This window comes from Homarus americanus, unplaced genomic scaffold (genome assembly GCF_018991925.1).
Source record: "Homarus americanus isolate GMGI-L3 unplaced genomic scaffold, GMGI_Hamer_2.0 scaffold48220, whole genome shotgun sequence".
Taxonomy (NCBI): domain Eukaryota; kingdom Metazoa; phylum Arthropoda; class Malacostraca; order Decapoda; family Nephropidae; genus Homarus; species Homarus americanus.
The window spans coordinates 548,492-570,705 of NW_024755060.1; the positions used below are offsets into that span (position 1 = coordinate 548,492).

General features: G+C 37.7%; 2 protein-coding genes across 3 annotated transcripts in view; both read left to right on the forward strand.

Moving 5' to 3' along the window:
* The first annotated feature begins 4,563 nt into the window (after window positions 1–4,563).
* LOC121856376 (alpha-1,3/1,6-mannosyltransferase ALG2-like) lies at window positions 4,564–6,123 on the forward strand. The gene is given in 5 exon segments (XM_042351908.1): window positions 4,564–4,795; window positions 4,798–4,920; window positions 4,923–5,567; window positions 5,570–5,646; window positions 5,648–6,123. Coding segments are annotated over 5 exon segments (1,194 nt in total). The 5' UTR covers window positions 4,564–4,578; the 3' UTR covers window positions 5,780–6,123.
* A 5,802-nt stretch (window positions 6,124–11,925) lies between these two features.
* The window catches only part of LOC121856369 (myc box-dependent-interacting protein 1-like), a 105,158-nt gene continuing 94,869 nt past the window's right edge, over window positions 11,926–22,214 (forward strand). Inside the window, exon 1 of one of the 2 annotated variants that reach the window (XM_042351898.1) lies at window positions 11,926–12,363. In XM_042351898.1, coding sequence (XP_042207832.1) covers window positions 12,295–12,363 — 69 coding nt within the window. In that variant the 5' untranslated portion in view covers window positions 11,926–12,294. The remainder of the gene's footprint in view (window positions 12,364–22,214) is intronic. The other variant, XM_042351900.1, reaches the window with a different exon arrangement.

A 22,214-nucleotide genomic window follows, 5' to 3' on the forward strand; every position in this document is an offset into this window, starting at 1 on the left:
GGTTTTACAAAACACCTGAGAATGGCAACCAATAAGATTCAGACACATGGCATTACTCACTACTCCTCCATGGCTAGCTGGCAACTCACGCCGTCACCGTCGCAAATAGCCATGGTCACAGCAGATACCAAACAATTGTTACCAAACCGCGGTGGATTGCCTAAAAACAGCGACAAAAACTATAATTGTAGCCCAAATATTATGACTCTTATAGCCTGCCGTTTCACACTCTTATAATAATTACTACAAAATATTATAGTCACTATATGGAATTTAAATTTAATTCTGTAGATTAATGATGTGGTTTATTAAGAGAAACAAAGACGTAATAAAACGAATAAGCTCTGAATTATCTTCCCGTATGAATAAGTGAACACTATTTTTCTTATAAAATTATTGAAGGAAATAATTTTTTACCAGCTTACCGGATGAAAACATCGCATAAAATAAATAAAGGTGTTTCTCTTATTATCAGTTTGTTTCTTGAAAATAATACCTTTTTTTTCATCAAACACTTCTGCACTAAAGTCACAAAATGTCAAAAAAGCATTAAAGTGATTGGGACCAGGTGTGACTCCCTGAAACATCTTTAGAGTAGGTTAGTATTTTTTAGTTTTCCCCAAAATAAATCCCATTAAAAAAGGGACATATAAATTCTCCTAAGTTGCTAGTTAATACGAGTCAGATTTCAGTTTTCTGTTTTGTAAAATTGCTGATTATTGGTGAAATGTCAAGGTAACCTAGCCAAACGAACTTTGGTTGATTCTGCGGTTATGAATAAACGTCTGTGAATAGGTTTAGCATTTGATCAGTGACTTAAAATTACGTGGGCAGCGTAGTGATGACTCGATAGATCCTCTCAGTCATCCCTTTTGGTTAATGGTACACAAAAATCACAATATCGAACACCAGGCCAATAAATACACTATATATTGACGTTAAAACTGAGTTCTAACTGGGATTCAGGTATGGCATTCCTTCACTTTAACAATCCCATATAGTTTCTCATTTCTCCCTACAATATACGCCACTAAACGCCAACAACAACACAGAGACCTCCGACCAGTCTCAAGGAACAATAAGATTAAGCGCCAACTCACACCAGATCAGGTGGCGGTGATGGCCGTACATCTTTATTACTTTTTAACTCTATTCATCTTTTTCTTGTTAGTAAACATCTGAAAATAATAATGAAGTGTGAACACAAATAATCAATGATTTATTATGTACGATTGAATAATATTATATTGCTAAAATAAATGCATTATAATATGAAAACGAATGAATAATGACAAAGCGACTCATCTCTAGATGATGAATGTTTGGTAAATACTACGAATAAATCTGCAAAGCGATAATTTATTATTTACAGTTACTGTGCTATTTATTATTATTGAGTTACTGTAGAGCAGCACTACGCTCTCTTACTGACCAAAAATTTTCATTTTCTAATTTAGGGATAGACTCAATCATTCTGAATGTTGATAACATATAGTATTCTTCTACATCAATATCTCACATCAGTGATATTGGAGAGGAATAAAGTAAAAAGCTTGATGCTACAGAAGCCTGTTACACAGTTGGACAAGGACCTACAGTCATGAGTGAGACTCATGACTCACGCACCCGATAGTAGGGTGTTGTCCAGTCACCATTGAGAATATTGCAGTTTTCTCGGTTTCCTCTTTTACCAAAATTGTACCAATGGGGAATCGTGGACTGCCTTCACTGGGCCTCAAGGGAAGCCGGTTAGTCATGAATGTTAAAGTTATAAAGTATAAATATATAAATAAAAATCTATCTAACCATTATTTGTTACACCGTATAACAAAGTAAAACATTGTTATATCCAATGCTCCCTCTGTTTCTCGAACATGGATTCTAGGAATTTAAAATTATTTAAAATTATGCTCCTCAAAGCTAAATTTAAAAATCAAATATAACAATAAAGTCACGTATAAAAAATAAATTGTGAGTTTGTATATTAATATCTTATTCGTAATCTTTTAAGATCTGCAAGTACTGTATATTAAGAGAGGGGGCTCCTCCTGTATAACGTGAGGGTTGATGCTGACCAGAGACACACCAGCTCCGGCCCGGCCAGCTGAGCCATGTCAAACGTCACCACTACTATCTGTACATGATCACAAACTTACGTCCAGGACAACCTACACCGTTATAGGAAGGAAGAATCAACACTTGAACTGCACTTATATCAACATACAGGTAGTGTACTTATAGCTGTTATTGTCCAGAGATGTTTGAAGTAAAGGTAGTAGGGAGCTACCAAACAGGAGATACTACTGTCAGGGAAGATTTTGGAAGCATAATGTGTTGTCTAATGGTGGACCCTGCTGCCATATGGTATCACAAAAATTGTGGCCAAGTTCCAGGTTCCTGATCTGACTCTGCCACATTTACAGGGTCTCAATTGTTTCTCTTATCCCTACTGGAACTTTGTGCTGCTGTCTTGGCCGTTGATGCTCATCGAATGATAAGGGAGGAGCTAGACTTGGAGGTCGAAGAGTCATTCTTCTGGATCGACAGCATGTTAGTTCTCCAGTATATTGCAAACACTAGTTAACGATTCCATACCTTTGTAGCCGTCGGTGGCTACTATAGAGGCTGTCGGAGGCAAGTCAATGGGGACAAGTGGGAGCGTCACTAAACCCAGTGGACGAATGCCTCACGGGGCTCTCAGTGGAGGATATGACTGACGATTATGCAATTTGGATAACGGACCAACATTCTTGTGTGGGCCGAAGAGCACTAGCCAGGAGGCGAGATTGACATTGGACCTGATTGAAGATATGGAAAGTGAAACAGAAGGCAGCTGTTTTAATAACTAGTAGTATAGCCACCGAAACCAACCGGTGCTTGACGTATTGATAAACAACATCTTCCTTGAAGAATTAGTTGTGTTTCAACCCGAGTTTTTAAACGAAATGAGTCTGAAAGGACACCAGTACAGTACAAAATCCAACAGCAGAATTATAAGTAAATTAATTCAATAAAATTTATTTATATTATTGAATTGATAACACCACACCACTGCTAAGTTCACACCCCATTCCTCAGACCTACTTTCAGTTAAAAACTCGTTGAAACACAAAGACCCAAAGATATTAAACTATCCAATTTCCATACATATTCCTCCTCGCCATTGCTGATGTAAATCAACCTCAATATTAAGCCAAGTTGTTTAACACATAAATTAACACGTGTATGTAGGATAGTGATGTCCCTCAAAGTCTCACTCACATTACTGGTAAGGATACAATTGTTTGTTTTAAGTTACAGTACAATATTTACAACTTTAAACTGTGTAGACTGTCTTTTGTTTAAACTATAACACACTACAGAATACCTTTAACTCAGAAAAATTCCCCAGCACCCAACCCCATATTTCTATTAATTTTCATAGCAGTAACTGATCAATCTCATCACTCATTTACTGGGGCCACGTTCAAGGAGCCAAATGTTGAAGTGAGGACACCTTGTATTCAAAGATCTATTATTATTTATATGTATCAAGTGCCAAAGCTATTAAGCATTGTTTTCAGTGTCCACATAAGATAAGAAACAATTTCAAACATAGTAAAGTTTCTAATTTCCTAAAAAGAAATAGTTTGATTGAATTAAATGCAGAAAAACCTAGAATTAACATTTTTTTTTCTTATGATAGTACCAATTAAAGCACCCATATATACTTGAAGCACTTTGCCATAATTTATAAATATTTTATCAGAGAAAAGTATTTCCAGTTGAGAATCAGCCAATTTTTGTTTTGTCTGGTTTAAAATTCACAGTAGCATAATCTTTAAAAATCTCCCACCACTTATGGAATTTTTGAAATAACCAAGTGTAAATGTTTATCAAAGACCCAAATGAGCTGATAAAACTTCAAACATAATGAATATTTATGCTCTTAAATATACACAGATATTTTTATTGTTAATTTTATGTTTTTTTAGTTGTCATTTTAAGGTATTCAAGTTTTTTTACATTCATAATTTTTAGTAACATAATTTAGTTTCCAAACATAATTCATCGGTTTGACACAGTGATGTTAAAGTCTCCTCTTTGTAATCACATTGTAGACCTAACAAACTGTGTGTAACATTGTCTGCAACTATAGAGCTGATGAGTTGCATTTATCCTTTTTATTAACAATGTCCAAAGATAGAAATATAACGTTATTCACCTTGCCAGACCTCTTTAATTCTTTGAGTCCTAGAGGGTTAGATCATTGTCCTCGGAGATAAATTATTATCCTCAAAGGGTTAAACCAACATAAAGAGTTAAACCATCATTGTCAAAGGATTAAACCTTACCAAAGGGTTAAACCATCGTTGTCAAAGGGTTAAATCATTGTGATGAAAGGGTTAACCAGTTTTGACTCTTCACTTTTCTCTCACCTACAGGGAGGTAGTTTATGGAGTTGACCCAGTTCATGACTTGAACATGGTCTTTTATTTTTATAGCCACTGTAGTTTGTTATTTATTTGTAATTTTTGTTATGGTTATTTATTTACTTTTGGCTGGTTCTTTACCTTATAGCAACTTTACCTTGTTGTAATGTATTTCAGACATATTCGTGTCGTGTTTGTTCATCCAGATCTTGGAATAGGTGGTGCAGAACGTCTTGTGGTAGATGCTGCCCTGGCCCTCAAGAGGAAGGGCCTATGTCCGTTTACCGCCCATCACGCCCTTCCCAACTTGGAGACTTGGACGCAAGTTAGAAGACGGCGCGTGCGATAGCTACCACGGTCAGCGTTTAAAGCCGAGGGAGGTAATGGATGATCTATGCGTCGTTATATCTGGTGCTATTCAGTGGGGTGAAGTATGATGTTGTGTTTGTAGATCAGGTGTCTGCTTGCATCCCTTTCTTGAAACTGAAAACTGGCACAAAAATCCTTTTCTGTGTCACTTCCCAGATCAACTCTTAACACAAAGAAAATCATTCCTCAAAAAGATTTATAGATATTTTTTGGACACTTTTGAGGAAAAGACAACAAACCAGGCTGACTGTGTGTTGGTCAACAGCCACTTTACTGCAAGTGTGTACAAGGAAACCTTTAAATCCATCAAAACTTCTCCCTCGGTTCTGTATCCATCGTTAGATTTTGAAAATTTTGATAAGTATGAATCATTGACTGTAAGAGATGTAGATTTAGACGTTGACAGTGACTGCATATTTCTCTCACTGAATCGTTATGAACGTAAGAAAAACATCAACTTGGCGCTTCACTCCATGAAGCTTCTTCTAGATATGGTGAATAAGGATGAAGCATCACACATTCACCTTATTGTGGCTGGTGGATATGATGACAGAGTGCAGGAAAACATTGAACATTATAGTGAGTTAGTTTCATTGGCCACAAGCTTGGGTATCTCAGATAAAGTTACCTTCCTGAAATCTCCTTCAAACAAAGTGAAAGTTGCCCTTCTTAGGTCTGCAAGATGTCTGCTGTACACACCAGATAAGGAACACTTTGGCATTGTACCAATAGAATCCATGTATGTGGGCACACCAGTAATAGCAGTCAACAGTGGAGGGCCAAGAGACTATTATTGAGTGGAGAGACGGGTTTTCTTTGTGAACAGAACCCAGAGGATTTTGCCACAGCAATGCAAAGATTTGTGAGGTGGTGGTGACAAGAAAAGCATGGGTGATGCTGGTCAAAAATGTGTAGTTAATAACTTCTCCTTCATTAAGTTTTCTGAGCATCTTAACTACATCGTTCAAGGCCTCATAGATGAGAGAAAACAGAAGTAGCTGCCCCCTGATGCATAGAACAGTTGACAATGTTGAATAATTGTTTTTAAAATTAAATGCATTCCATTGATTATACCATATAAAATTATTTTTAATGTACAGTAGTAAATTTGATATATAATGTAAAATGCCTGCAAGTTTCTAGTTTAATAATACAGTGCATTAATAACTCTGAATACTGGACTGGTGTGTGCCAGGCCTGTGTTTAGGGAGTGTTTGTTTCAAGTACACTGCCTCCCTAACTGTAGTACTGTACAGGTTTATCTCTCTAGAGTATCAAAAATACCTCTTGACTAAAAGGAAATTGAGTTAAAGTGGAGATTATAAAGATAATCCATAGAGAGAAGAAAGCAAAACATCAATCAGTTTGTGGCTTTCTTATCACACTAAACCAGAATAGGCTTCTCAAACTACTCCACAGGGAAGTAAGCAGTACAGTATTCAGAGTTTTTTTTGCAGTACAGTAGATTATGTTTGCCATAACAGGAAAGTCTTCAGTACTGAATAGAATGCTGCCATTGGATTGGTAACCACTAAGTGTGCCTTTTAGTCCAATGGGAGTTATTGTTGCTCACATTATTTTTCACTCTTACAAGTCCTTTCTCATGACAGTGCAAATGGCTGTAAACATGAGCACACAAACTCTGTCATTTACTGTTATTTGTTTTGTCCAGTTGCCTTACAGATGTATTTCTCTGGTGCCCTTTTTTAAAAAACAAAGAGATCCATCTGGTTTTATACATGTTGCTTCAAGTACCATGTATTAACTGATTAAAGCCTATAATTGTTTGGAGGTTGTATTATTTATTAAAAAGATTAGAGCTACATATGCTCTGTTTATTATAAGATAATACCATATAAAACATTTATGGACACTCTTCCCTGGGAGGGGGATAGTTTAACCATGTCAGTTTAGGCTTCACTCTGAATAATAAGTGAGAAATAGTTCTATTATTTCTCTTGTTGTACTCATATACTAAAGATACAGCTTGTATATTGTGATGTGTTGGTAACTCTGTAAGTGATCTTTATGATTTATTTACACAGCACTCAGTTCTCATGCAGCCATTGTGGGCATGATAAACTGTGTTTGTTTAGGTGTACAGTATGCAGGGAGTTTGGTCCCATTCCTCTGCAAAAATCCAAATCTCTAGAAATACTTCTCTTTTGATCAGTCTTGGTTGTATATTATGACAAATATGATAGTGTATTATGTGAGTCTCAGAACTGTGAAGTCAGACTTCTTAACTGCAACACCTTCAAAATATATTGTGTTGGTGAGTTTTTAACATAATATTGGTTAAAACTTTTATAACATTATGGTCTACCATGTTAGAAAGTGGTCATGGAGAACCCTGCTTCATGTTCTGTGCTGTAAATAATATTAATATCCTACACTGCAGACCTTACTTGCTTCTTCATGTATTCTTGAAAAATCTGACTTGCCTTTTTTTTGTATCTAAATAATTGTACTAATAAATTGTTTCAAGGAAAAATATAGTCGTGATTTTTTTGATACTGTACTCTAAATGGTTAATGAGATATTTATACATTTTAGAGCTACTAAGACTTCCTCAAGGCTTTTATGTGACTGAAGAAGTTTAAAAAGTTAGTGCTGAACTTATTTGTTTACTCTGATGATTTCAAAATATGGCATTGAACTGTATGTACAGATATAGTTTATTTTTGGAAGATGTTCTGTTTCTCCAGGCCAGCTTAATGAGTCCAGCTGCCAGTTGGCTCTCATGTGCAACACTGAATTGCAGAGAAAGTTGTTATGTGGTATTACTGTATTTATTTGTTGGATATCCTCTCTCTCTGTACAGGTATTTTTCATTTGGTATAATAGCAGTAACTTACATCCTAGGAACCAGGTTTTATTGTGATACTGATCCTACCAAGTATTGTAAGCTTTTGCCCTTTGGTTGATCTATTTTTTTTACTGTTTCGCAAATTTTTATAAGATGGTTTACATAATTTGGTCCATATTTACTTCACCTCAGTCCATTAATAGGCTACCTGGGCAGAATTAACATATAAAGATGAGTTGTAATCAGGATTATTTGTACACTGTATATGTTTTATATAAGTATGAATATTTTTTCCCAAACTTATTTATTTAGAATATATCCCAGTCTTGTCCTGGTTTAGAAATTGCACAGCTGTAAGTGTTGTTGAAATGTTTGGTTCAGGTTGTATGGGATATTTGTGAAAGTGAGGGATGTCTTGTGTGTGTACAATGCCCTTGTTTATGAAGAACCACACACCAGCTCAATATATTTACTCTCTTTATTTCTTTTTTTAGTCTTGTGTTGATAAAGACACCTCAAAGAACTGGAAAGTTATGATAAAATGAGTGATGCAAGATTAGTTTAGTAGAGAGTGACAGAAGGGTCATGATAACGAGTAAAGAATGCTTATATATACTTGTTCATAGCCTCAACTTATACACCTATGCTTATATATAATGCTTAACCTAAATAACCAACCTACATTTGTTAGTACAATACATGAATTTGCAATTATCTTATAATTTTTTTGTCTCCACAGATAGACAGTACCTGTATTCTGTAATTTTCAGACCTGATTTATACAGTACAAATATGATTTCAGTGATTTCCTGTCATGGAATTAGTAAGAGATTTATGGTAACTATCTTTAAAGCTGATGACATGATGGCCTTATACTGTACAGATATAGACTCATTCTGTGGTTCCTCAGTTGATACAGTGATGTTAGGTAGAATCACACTAGATAACACCCTTCTCACTTGTGAGGCTCAAACATAATGGTGAGAGATACTGTACATGCTTCACCGTCATACTCCATGGTTTTTAACAACATCATGTCATCTGAATAGTATAAGTTTATGGTAATTATTTTCTAAACCAATAATCTTGACTACAACACTTTTAGGAGGCAGGGAAATGGGATGAGTATACAGTACTAGGAATTGAGAGAAGATACAGTATATTGATTTTGAGTCAGTAGAAAAATTTTAGGAGAGGAAGAGATGTTAAATGATGGTGTGAATGCTGTTTACAATAGAGGAAGCAAGAAAGTATATAATTTATTGGTGTACCATCAAAATATATCCATCCATCTATTAAGATCTGTAGTTTTGAGACTTCATATAGATAGATAGATATTTATTTGCTAAACTCCTCATAGATGTTCACATTGGTTCTGCATACAATGTACATAGACAGTGCAGGTAAACAGACAATTAATTTACTTAGTGTAGATTTCCAAGCCATGGTAAACAGTAAGCCAATTCAACCAAGGACAGCTCAACAAACCCTTCATAAGCATTTGTATAGGCTGTGGGGAACCTATCACAAACAATCAAATTACTGTTCTGTAGCAGGTTTATAAATTTGGTTAAGTGTAGGGCATTGTATATGTTTAATTATAATACTGAAGCAAAATACCTAAATGTAAGCCACTTTAAAACCTAATGATGTCACTTACTTAGTTTGTTAGTTCAGAAACATTTTGGTGAGAGATGTTGTCTAGCTGGGAGGAGGGTGAGGAGTGGTCCAGTAGAAATAGTTACCATAATTACCTTTCATGGGGGTTAATCTGACCCTGTGAGGGTGTAGTTTACCCGTTGAGGATTAAATTGGGTGGAGGGTGTCCGACAGGAAACAACCTAATAAGGATATGTTCAATGGCAAGCTGCCTGTATCATGGGGGGAGAGGAAAGAGAAACTAATATTGGATAATGGGAGACTAAGTCGAAAACTGAGGGTTAATATAGGAAGAGGAGAGGGGAGATCACTGACGCAGAGGGGCAATCAAGAAGATTTTGTCAAATTTAATTTTCAGTGTATAGTATAGTACAGTATATACTCTTCAATACACCGAGTCCATTTACTATTCACACTAGCAGTCTGTGATATAGAATTCTTCTGTAATAATTTTTTATTACCACTCCTCAATAGGAGGTTTAAAGAAATCATTTTTAAAAAAAACATACCATGAGAGCGAACTTCAGTTGGAACAAATGAAAGTTAAATGGGGCCAAGTTTGGACAATAGTGTGGATAATTTAATGACTTGAATCCACGTTGGTTAGTGGTGACAAGTACAAGTGTGACCTTGTGTACTGGCACATTGTCATGCAGCAGAGCACCCTGCATCAACACCCTCAGTGTTTTTCTCAGATTGCCAGTAGGTCATCATTACATTGAATAGTGACTAGTTTCTGGCTACTGAACAGTTCCGTTTAGAAGTTCGTGATACACTGGTAGTGAAGGGCGCATAGCCTGTTGTACCCTTTCTGGACGACGGGTCACTGCGCCGAACCTACCAATACTGTACACAGTGAAAGCAGCAACGGAGCAGTCTGATTCGAACAAATACTCGTCAAAAGGAGATGGGAAGGATATTGAAATGAATATCCTGCTGACGAGAGAAGAAAACTGTAGTGATAGAGTACGGTATCCATTCGAATATAAAAATTCAATAGGAAGTGGTTTTGAATGAACACTATAAAAATTAGGAACAGAGCTCATATATCAAGAGTCTTCAATGTATTCATTAGAATTTTTCAGTATAACTTTTGCAATATATATATACTGGTATATATATATATGTATACTAAATACAATAGTGATAATTTCCGATTAAATGTTAAATAACATTTCTTATTATGTATCACATCTTCGACACACACCAACACAAGTGGGCTGTATGTGTGTGTTTTTCACCGGGTAGGTGTTATTTGCCACAGACGAGAGTGATCAGAAGCTCCAACAAGCCAACATGAATAAGAGAGACGAGAAGTTGGTGCTCAGACGTCTCATTATCACTCTCCGTGATAATGGTCTCTCCATACTGGGTATGGCACATGAAGTTGGCCTGTCCCCACAACTGTGATGAAGTGGATAAGAGGAGAGCGGTAACCTTAACTGTCTAGGCAAAGGAGCGGACCATAGCAGCATTGTTGAATGAAGGATAGAGAATGAGAGACCTGCATCATAGTCAGTGATTGTTGGTGTCATGTGATGGAGGGAGGTAGTGATTGTTGGTGTCATGTGGTGGTGACTGTTGATGTCGTAAGGGAGGGAGGTAGTGATTGTTGGTGTCATGTGAGGAGGTAGTTGTTGAAGTGTCGTGAGGGAGGTAGTGATTGTTGGTGTCATGTGAGGAGGTGATTAGTCATGTGAGGTAGTGATTATTGGTGTCATGTGAGGAGAGGTAGTGACTGTTGGTGTCATGTGAGGAGGAGGTAGTAATTGTTGGTGTCGCTGAGAGGTAGTAATTGTTGGTGTCATGTGAGGGAGGGTGGTGGTGATTGTTGGTGTCATGTGAGGGAGGGAGGCGTGATTGTTGGTGTCATGCGGGTGGGAGGTAGTGATTGTGTCATGTGAGGGAGGGTGGTGGTGATTGTTGGTGTCATGTGAGGGAGGGAGGCGTGATTGTTGGTGTCATGCGGGTGGGAGGTAGTGATTGTGTCAAGTGAGGGAGGGAGGTAGTAGTTCTTGGTGTCATGTGAGGCTAGAGGGAGGTGCATCATGTGAGGGTGAAGGGAGGGAGAGTACACGGTTTGAATATAGGTTAATGAAAGTGTCTCCGCCGAGTGCGTCTCTGTTAACGAGTACATGTACTAGATCGAGGCAGAGTACCCATTTGCTATACGAGTGGAGGGGAAGTAGAGGGAATTTACCTTGATAGTGTTTAAAAGAAAGAAGAAGGATAGTGTAGAGACAGAGTGGTCAGTACTGAGGGTTGAAGGTAAGAAAAGGTTAGTGTAGACAGTATTTTGTAGATTTATATAATATATCAATAATAAAGTAACAACTCTACACGAAAAAAATCGCTAAAAAGTATCATAACAACGGACTTAATAAACAGCCAAGCTTTATATCTGATGTCTGAATGTATCAACCAGCACGGGTGTAAATACGCGTCATCTCCAAATATGGACTAAACTATTTGCAGAGAACAAGTTTGAAGGAGTCGCGACATGAGTGGTCTTCCGCCTACAGTTTTGAGTGTTCGTCCACAGTTGGAGTATCTCACACCTGCCAGCAACACCTGTTGCTTCATGCCTGCCGCAACGCCTGGTGTCATATTACACTTCTGCATCCACCACACTTTTCACTTTACCGATGGTATATTTTCCTAATATTTCACTAAGGAATGTTAATTGACTGAACAGTGGTGTGTGGAAGCAGCAACTCTGTCTGACCGTCAGCTCTCAGAGACTGTCAGCGACGAAATCTCGCTCTCCTCAACTACTTTTGGGAGTCCTCACCCGGCGTTCCAATAATATTGGCAGCGCTGTCTGAGTGAATCTCTATTGCGGACGACAGTTATACACCGGGATTTCTGCAGTGAGGCTGACAACAAAAATACAGTAGTCTTAGTATGAGTTGATAAACTTTGTGGAATATTTATACAGTGTGAAAAGTAATATACAGAAGTTCCATAGCAGCGTTTTACAACAGTGTAGTTTTACTCCATCTGCGGCAGGTAGTAAACTTTTCAGTGGTGGGCCAAGACTCGAAGATGGCGGAGAACAAGGGGGGACTCTTTGCCAAAACCGTCCAAAAACATGCGGGCAGAGCAAAAGAAAAGGTAAGTAACAGACTTTACATCTGTTTTAACAGTTTAGGTATAATGACATGTAGAATGCGCTCAGATATACCTTATAACTGTGGTGGGAAAGAGTGTTAGAGTAAAGTTGTCGTAGAGTAGCGGCGTCGAGGGCTCCGCCTCCTAAGTTTGACAAACAGCTGGCTGAATGGCCATGCCTACGAGCCTTACTTGGTCATGGGCACCCAGGAGGGAGTTTGTGTGTATCATGTGTCACCATTACTTACTACTGGAAATTCAAACTGCCTTAGTGTGAAGTGAGAGATGGTTGAATATACTGTGTAACAAGTGTTTGTCTAGGTAAGTGCTATGTGGTGGCATCCTCTACGTTTTTACTGTGTTATTTAGCCGTAGCAAGAAGCATGTAAAATATGTTGAATTACTTTTTAATAGCAGAGGGAAATTACATAGCTTGGTGTCAAATTTCGTGGTGGTTAGGGCGAGTTGGGCGAGAATTTGTACATAGTAGATGTGGGTGGGTGTTGAGGCCAGGTGCGGGGGGCGGTGACACCACCACGGCCACCACCACCACTGGCCACCACCACCACCACGGCCACTGGCCACCACCACCACCACGGCCACCACCACTGGCCACCACCACCACGGCCACCACCACCACCACTGGCCACCACACCACTGGGCCACCACCACCACGGCCACCACCACCCACCACAGCCACCACCACCACTGGCCACCACCACCACAGCCACCACACCACCACCACTGGCCCACCACACCACCACCACTGGCCACCACCACCACCACCACTGGCCACCACCACCACGGCCACCACCACCACTGGCCTCACGTTAAAGTGACTCACCTCACCCTCTAGGTCTTTAAATTTTCTCCAGGAACATTTAAAGATTACAAACGCTTAAAATTTTATTGATTAAAATCTCTTATATCCCCCCAAAAAATCAGTGGTTTGTAAATTACTACATTGCTGTTGAAAAAAATCCTGACATTTGATTTAGTACAGTATAATGTACGTGTACAGTTTGTATATACATTTTCTTACAGTTTTGAGACAATATCAAAGTGATTTTAGGGATTTGTTTGAGTAGTACTATTATAGTAGTAGTAGTACAGGTACTGTATAGTTAAGGTGTGGCCAGGTGGAGTCCTTCCTTGAAACTCAGGTGTGTTGAGGGATTAAGGCAGTACTGTACACTACAGTACACACCTGCAGGGATTACTGCCAGGAAGGATTTTTATATTTTTTTATATTTTTGTTGTCATGGCAGTGACCACTGAGACCTGTACACTAAATGACCATTGTTTTAATATCTTTGATTATAGTATAGCATTACTGTATTTATTTAAACCTGTACTTGTATAAGAAATTTGATTAACACTTGAAGAGTGAGTTGTGTAGCACTGACAGCCAGATACAGTATACTGTACTGGACTAAACCAAACCTTGGTACAGGAGAAGGCAGGCACTGCACTTGAGCATCTTCACTTTCTTAACTGTTAAATCCTGTTACTCTTGGCTGCTGGGTGGACTAATCGTGTCCTGGGTATGACCCAGCGGTGCTGTGAACTGGAAGTTAGTGCTGCATCCATGGGTTAACTGTGTAGATGTACTCCCTTGCCTAAATTATGTACCCATAATGGTTTTTTTTTCTTCAGGGTTTTTACTTGTATATTTTTCTTTAATGCATAGGGTATAAAATAATTATGTAGGGGAGCAAGAAAAATGGGTTTGTATTTCCTTGAAAATGTCTAGTAGTATCTTTAGCAGGTTGATATAAAACATTCCTAAACTATGAATTCAGCAGAAATGAACCACCGAGCAAATTATTTTAAAATAAGGCAATACTCAGTGCAGTATTTTGTTTCTGCTAAAATCAGACATTGTTCAGTGAAGGTTTTTGTCAGTTAGCCAAAGCACTGAAGGTCGTGGCCTACATGTTGTTTCCTACCAATATGTAAATTAGGACTCTTTTATTTATGTTCTCCCTCCACCAAACTGTGAGCATTAAGACATACAATTTCATGAAAATGCCAAAGAAAACAAACCATTATTAAATTCTTAATTATTCTAGGATGGAATTGTTTGTGTTAATATATCATTGATTACCTGGATATGACCATCACATTTACTATAATAAATGCTGAAAGTAATACTGTATTATCTTTATGGGTAATAACCAAGCACCAGGTTGTTGTGTCAGTGTTCAGCTTTCCAAGTTAAATAAGCTTTATACAGTACAGTATTGCACAACAAGTTACTATATGTCCCTTAACAGTGTCCACCAGTTGGTATGTTTTTTATCAAAGCCAAAACCATGTAAATAGTTTGTATCATTGTCTAATTGGTCTGTGAAGTTGAAAAAGATTGTCTGTGGTATAGTATGTACCAATAACAGAAGATTATATACTGTACTGAACAGACAGATGAAGACCAGTTCTTTATTCCGTTAATTAAACCAATAAGGCACTGATAATGCCCTGAGAATAAGATTGAAATAGTCTGATGATTAGACACCCTAATGGTACTAGGGGCTGGGGTGGTTAGGTTAGCATTTGGGTGGTTAATCTTAAGGTGATCTAAACTGGGGATAATCATCAGGTGATCTCATTACGTTCTTAACCATGATTTTGAAGAGAGTTGCAAAAACTGTCTATAACAGTTTAAAAATGGTAATGATTAGGTTTGGTTAAGTATTTACCAGCAGTAACTAAGGATGGGGTCAATGTAACTTAAAATTTGAAAAGTGTTAAAGGTAAATGCAGCTCTTTTTCTGGTCAATTTATTGTAATTCACCGGTCTTTATTTTGATATTAAAAATAGGTTTTTCCTATGGTATTTAATGAGTTTCAAACGAATTTGTCAGATTTTTCAAGTAGACGTTAATATAAAAAGTTTATTCACAATTTTGACTCTTCTCCCATTGTCCAATCCAGTATTGAAATATTTGTTGTTTATGGAGTTCAAATATTTAACACCATTATCTTCTCCAGGATAACAATTTAACGAAAAGTGTACACTGTTTAAGTGTACAGTAGAATATAGTAGTGTACTGTATACCCACTGCAAAAGGTATCTATACGATTTTGTGCTAGACAATATGACACAATGGACGAAGGATTTTGACAACCCTACCGAGACAACAGGAGTCACAGTGTTCATTATGGAATTCACCGAACCTCTCCGTAAAGATACTTTTTGGAGCGGGTGTACATGCCGTATATTCATAGTAAATCTTTTAATATGAGGCTTTTTTAATTAAAGTGGATGCTAAAGAATCGCTTTGTTTACTACTGATGTGTGTTCAGTTTGCAAGTCGTGGATACAAGGAAGTGTGTGTTACTACATCCTCTTTCAGCCCTTCTGTTACTTTCTGCACTGTCCTACATTTCCCTCCTTCCATGAGATTCAGTAACCTTAACCCACCTTAACATTTAAAGAAGTACTATACAGGTACTGTATATAAGATTTTCTTGTTTGGATGATGTTATCTTGAGTATAGAACCGTTCTTGAGAGTGCTAGAAAAGGGAGTCATCGCTTAGTTTGTTAATGAAGAGAAGAAACTGGATTGGTTATGTGCTGATAGGGGATAACTTGATATAAAGCCATGTTTAAGCAAGCTGTATTGAGAACTCTTGTAGCTCTTTATTGAATAGCATTCTTTCTCATTTTAACAGATTCTGTGTAATTGATGTGAAGTGAACAGAATTATACCTTGACTTAGGAACTGTTGGTAGCAGCCTGCCTGTTTTACTACTCAACCTAGCCAAGGAAATCAAGTCTGTGGCTTATTCGGGCTCACCCCATAATGTAAAGTTGCATAAGAAAATAATTATTTTTAAGTCTTCATAAATAAAGTGAAATGAAATTACAGTGAGTTGCATGGGATAATATTTGCTTGGCAGATTCTAGTTATTAGGTGAAAGTAAGACTAGTTGTTGGAAGAGATTATAACTTATTTATTCCATTATATTTTTTGTTTCCTAATTGAATAAGATAACTTGAAGGTGTATGTGTGTGTTAGTTTAAAACATGAGACTAATATATTTAACATGGAATATCTTGGTCAGCCACATCTGTATGGGACTGGTATGGAGCACTGCATCTAAGAGTGCTATATGAAGCAGAATTTCTCCCCTGATGATGTGCCATAATATCTCACGATCAGGAAGACTAGAACAGTACTCTATTAGGACAACTTTAATACTGTATCTCGAAATTAACTGGCTTTTATTTTTTAATATATTTTGATAATTATTTTGTCTTCTGGTGTGTATGCCTGCATCATGAAGCACTCGGTTTACATATTGTATTGTATCTTCCTAACATATGACATGAATGTTGTAGGTGTGGTGAGCAATGGATGCCTTAGATTTTATTTAAGTAAATTTTATTAGTACCGGGTAAATACCGCATACTGTATGATTCTTGGTCTTGGTTTCTACGACGCTGCCTTTTTTTTTTTTGCAGATAATAAGGAGATAGAGAGTAATTATGTTCTCAAAAGTGTATTTAGATGAGCCTTTGTACCCTGTTAATGGTGATAAAATATTGTAAGTACAGTATTTAGTTTATTGTATTGACCGAAACAACGTCTAGACTTGGAGCAGGAAGGGTGACAGAAATAGCCTAAGACTTGGCAGCTGTGCCCTCCAACAGCCAGTCTAGTGACGAAAAAATGTTGCTTCTGTTCCTGTGATTGCATGCCCATCCAGCTTACATTTCAGTTAACTATTTTATGGTCAGATTGTTGATGAAATACTGTAAATGATTTTTGTCAGAACTGTACTTTAGGTGGTTTGAGGTGAGCAAAGAAGTGTAACAAGTTTGGTTATATAGCATTAGAGAGGGACATGCTTTGTACTGTGAGTGGACTCTAAAAATAGTCTGTTGTAGCTAGTTTTGGGAAAGTGGTACAGTATGCTAACTTGACTTGATGCAGAAACAAGTGAAATATTGTACAGTACTTTATATGAAATTTCAGTTAGCTAATGTGTGAATTATTTGTGTTCTGAAAGTGACTTCTGTGATGAACTGTTGAAAGAGGAATGACTTAGAGATAACATCAAACTATGGCTAACTTGAGAATGAATTTTATACAATACTGAGCTAAATATTGGGTAAATTGCATCACACTGTACTTGATGTTTGGGAATATTATAGTAGTATCATGTTACATTTTAGGTAACAGTTGCTGTACAATATTATGTTTGTAGGTAGTTTAACATGATAGATTTTAGCTGCCAACTTGCTGTACAATACTATATATGTTTGAGGATAGTGTAAGAGTATAAGGGTAATATACAGTACTGTGATTAGTTTTAGATGGAGCTCTGTGTTGAGAGATTATTGGTTCTCATGTTATAGTTCTCAGTAAGATAAGGGTTCATGGTGTGCAAGTGTGACTATTAAAGGTGATAGCTGTAGTTGTTTAATGAATACTGTACTATACAGTAGTGGACACATAACTAGCAGAGAACGCATCATCACCACCACCATTTTACGGTCGTTTTCCACACTTGGATGAGTCGGCCTTCATTACCTGATGGTACGGTGTCCTGGTTACTTTCTGACAAATTTAAAGCAAGATTTACAGCTGGATGCCCTTCCTATTGCCAATATACCTTTATAGAATGGGAACTAGGTATTATGTGTAAGATAAATTAATGATAAGGATATTAATAACAAAACTTTCATTATACTGTACCTGTAATGTAGTCCAGTGGTTATAAAGTCACTGCTGTATTACTGACTGGAGCATTTCTTGAATACATGTACTGTATGTAGGTTTTCAACAAAACAGAATGTAGTATAATGAAACAAGACACCCAGGTGCTGGGGGGCAGGAATTAGAAAGTATTTTGGGCTTAGACTTGTGTACTGTACCTAGATGCCAAATCTTATACTGTACTGTACTACATGGTAATTGGTTTAATTTCCACATTTTACACTTTACCTTGCTTATAAAAATGTATCTGGTACAGTGTTATGCTTCATCTTAAAATAGAACTTTTCAAATGTAGAAGTTAATTTTGTTACAAAAATATCATTTATACTGGTAAGATCTGGTAACCTGTGGTGTAACGGTCAGCATGCTCGCCTCGCAAGCGAACGGACCTGGGTTCAATCCCCAGGCAGGATGAAACTATGAGCAAGTTTTTTTACGATATTTGCCTATGTCTACCTAGCGGTAATTGGGAACCTGGATGTAAATCGATTTGCAGATCGTATTCCTGGATAATGGTTAGCCAGTGCAGTTGGCGAGTTGTGCGGTCTTCTCGGACTATTCTTTGACACTGGGTCATGCAACTCTTTAACTTAAGGTGTGGTTGTTGTGTTGGCGACAGCTTATACACCTTAAACAAATTCATGCCTAGGTGGCCCTTGGGCTGGCCATCCTCGTTACATGAGGGTCAACCATTATGATGTCTACAGTTCAGTTGGTAGAGCACTTCACAGTCAGCCCAAAGGTTCCCAAAGGGTTTCAGATGAAGGGTCTCCACCTGTACTGTATAATAGTTCAGGATATTTTGTAGAATTTAGAGCTTTGGTTTTACAGTGCAGTATTAATATTAGTTTATTAGATACAGTACTGTATAGATTTGCAGCCTAATCATTTTTAAAGTGGTCAGCAACTGATTTGTATTGTGTGGTTTAATTTGAGTCACACATCTTTTATCATGGTCTCTGTTGGAAAAACTACTGTATTTTATTGTTGTCACGTTGATTTGTTTACTGATAGAAATGTTTATCTATTTGTTTTGTACTTTGTTGATATACTGTATACGTACACTAGTAATAAATACAGTCCATGGTTATATTATTTGGCCAGAATAAGGTTAGGTATATGTAGGGTGTTCACAGAGTCCCTTTAGGAAGTAACACAGCCAAAACATAAGTACACTCTCAACCAAAACTTCTCCAACACCTGGGCACGATGGATGTGAGAATGTGCTTAATGGGGCTTGTCATCTTGGAATGGTTTCAGATCGTTTGTTTATTTTTCATATTGCTTAGTGATTATAGCGTTAGAGAAGTTTTTAGTGAGTGTACATAGAGTTCAGTGTGTGTTTCATCCTTTCCCACACATGACTGTATTCTTCAACATGTCTGCTATGACAGGTGGAGAGATATAAGACCTGTGTCATGGTCGTCCTTGATGCATTCCTTACATTTATGATATCAAGTCTTAAGTCATAGTGAACATGGTGAGGAATACGGTTATTGGTGAACAGTTGCGTACAAATTTCCCTGAACATTTGGCAATACCTGTTTCTGGCATTTACTTCTTGGGACAGTAATTTCATATGATTAGTACAGAGTTTATATTTAATAACATTGCTTTTCATCAAATATTATATCCAAACCACAGAATGGAAAAAAAAAACTCCATTATATAAAAAAAAGTGAGAAAATACTTTAAAATTCCAATCCCTCTCACCTAATGATCCTCAAGTACTCAGGTGCCAGCTGCTGTACTCCCAAGTGTCTAGGGAATTTTGTCCACAACTGTACGTACCAATGTTTGGGGGTATGTAACTTTTTCAAGGGACTCTGTAAATGCAAACATTGGTGAACTATGAAAAACTTAGGTACAGTGTAATGACTATGTTCTAGGTTGTAGGTATAGTTTAAAGTGCTTTTGAGGGGGACTTGATATCAGCATGTGTTTACAGTGCAGGTGTGTCATACCCAGTAGCTTGTTGACATAATAGGAATAATTGTTTGCCGTGAAAAACAAACTACACCAAAGTTAAAAAAAATTACTAATAAAATGCTGTAAATTATAATATGTTACAAATTGTGTTAAATTCCCATAGGACGTGTTAGATTAGATAAATAACCGTTGTAATGCTTGGTCACACAGCCCTTGATCTGAAGTAAGGCCAATGGTGTTGATTTAGCAAGTGTTAATGAGTTTTTATTGGTAGAAATTCACGAGTTTCAGATAAAAGGCTGGACAACCCACCTGTTAATACTGTATTTTATTGACTGAACAAGTACACATACAGAGGAAGGTAGAGTTACAAAGATTTCTATATGCTTAATAACACACAAACATTCCTTATGCTTACTGTAATACACAAACTGAGCTTTAAAAATATTATTTGTTCATAGGAAGATAATATACTGTACTGTGGTCATGACTTTCACATCTTGAGAATACAGTAATGCAGGGAGATGTACTCTTTGGCTAGAGGTAGTGAGTTGTATGTGGAATGTAGCCAAGTTCTTGGGAGTCAGGATTGAATGTTAATGGTTGGTTGTTACGCTGCATAGCAAATGTCAAAGAATGTTTCCTGGGGAGTTTTGTTTTGTTGGTATTATTTCTGGCCTCCGGTTATACAGCTTCCTGTCAAGTAATGACTCAAACTGAGCACTTGTGAGCTGTGTGTAGAACTTTGTTTCATACTTGATGTTTGTGTGTCTCGGCTAAGTGTTGGGTAGTGTGGGAGCAGTGTGATGGTTGTTGGTTTGTCAAGTGTTGGGTATATAGTAAGGGAGTGTGACACTTGTTTGTGGATCTCAGTCCAATGTGTCATGGTTGGCTTCAGTCAAGTGTTGGGTATATAGTAAGGGAGTGTGACACTTGTTTGTAGATCTCAGTCCAATGTGTCATGGTTGGCTTCAGTCAAGTGTTGGGTATATAGTGAGGGAGAGTGACACTTGTTTATTTATCCCAATATAGTGTGATATCTTTTTCAACTGAGTGGTGGGCGGTGAGGGAGTGAGGCAGTTGCTTGTTGATCTGTCTCGTGTGACCTTGTTGGCTTCAACCAAGTGTTGGGTAGTGAGGAAGTGTGCTGATTGTTTGTTAACCAGACACGTATGATTTGTTTGTCGCCTTCAACCACGTGTGTGGGGGAGTGTGAAGGTAAGTTGTTTATTGAACATAAGCAAGTGTGAAGCAGCAGTTGAGAGGGGAAGTGCAGTTTACCGGGAACCCAGCCTAGCATTCACATCTCAGATTACCCGTTTGTGAACCATTTGTACCCGCTGGAACCAGCCAGATTGAGGCCTCATTAATCTGCAAGTGCTCCTTACAGCATGCCAAAGAAAGTTACCATCTAGGGGAATTCAGTTCATTTACTTGCAGTTAAGAACCCAGCTGGTGGGTATTAATATACAGTACCAGGTCAGGGTGGACTATTCAGCTTCCTCCCTTATTTTCCGTCCAGCTGTTGAGTCCAGCTGGGGAGGGAGTGTTTGGGCTGATGGTGTTTGGTTTGGTGCCCATTTGGATAACTGGTTCTTAGGGTCTTAGCTGCTCTTTAAATGCCACTCCTTAGCTGAGTTTAAAGATATGATTTTTAACCAGTTTTAAAAGACCTCATAGCAAGTGGTTTTAAAGGTCTCGAAGTACAGGTTTTTAAAGGTCCCATAGTACTGATTTTAAAGGTCCCAAGTTCTGGTTCTAAAGGTCCCATAGTGCTGGTTTTAAAGGTCCCATGGTGCTTGTTTTAAAGGTCTTATAGTGCCGGTTAAAGGTCCCATAGTGCTAGTTTTAAAGGTCCCATAGTGCTGGTTTTAAAGGTCCCATAGTGCTGGTTTTAAAGGTCCGATGGTGCTGGTTTTAAAGGTCCCATGGTGCTGGTTTTAAAGGTCCCATAGTTCAGGTTTTAAAGGTCCCATAGTTCAGGTTTTAAAGGTCCCATAGTTCAGGTTTTAAAGGTCCCATAGTGCTGGTTTTAAAGGTCCCATAGTGCTAGTTTTAAAGGTCCCATAGTGTTAGTTTTAAAGGTCCCATAGTGCTAGTTTTTCCCAGGTTTTAAAGGTCCCATAGTTCAGGTTTTAAAGGTCCCATAGTGCCAGTTTTAAAGGTCCCATAGTGCCGGTTTTAAAGGTCCCATAATT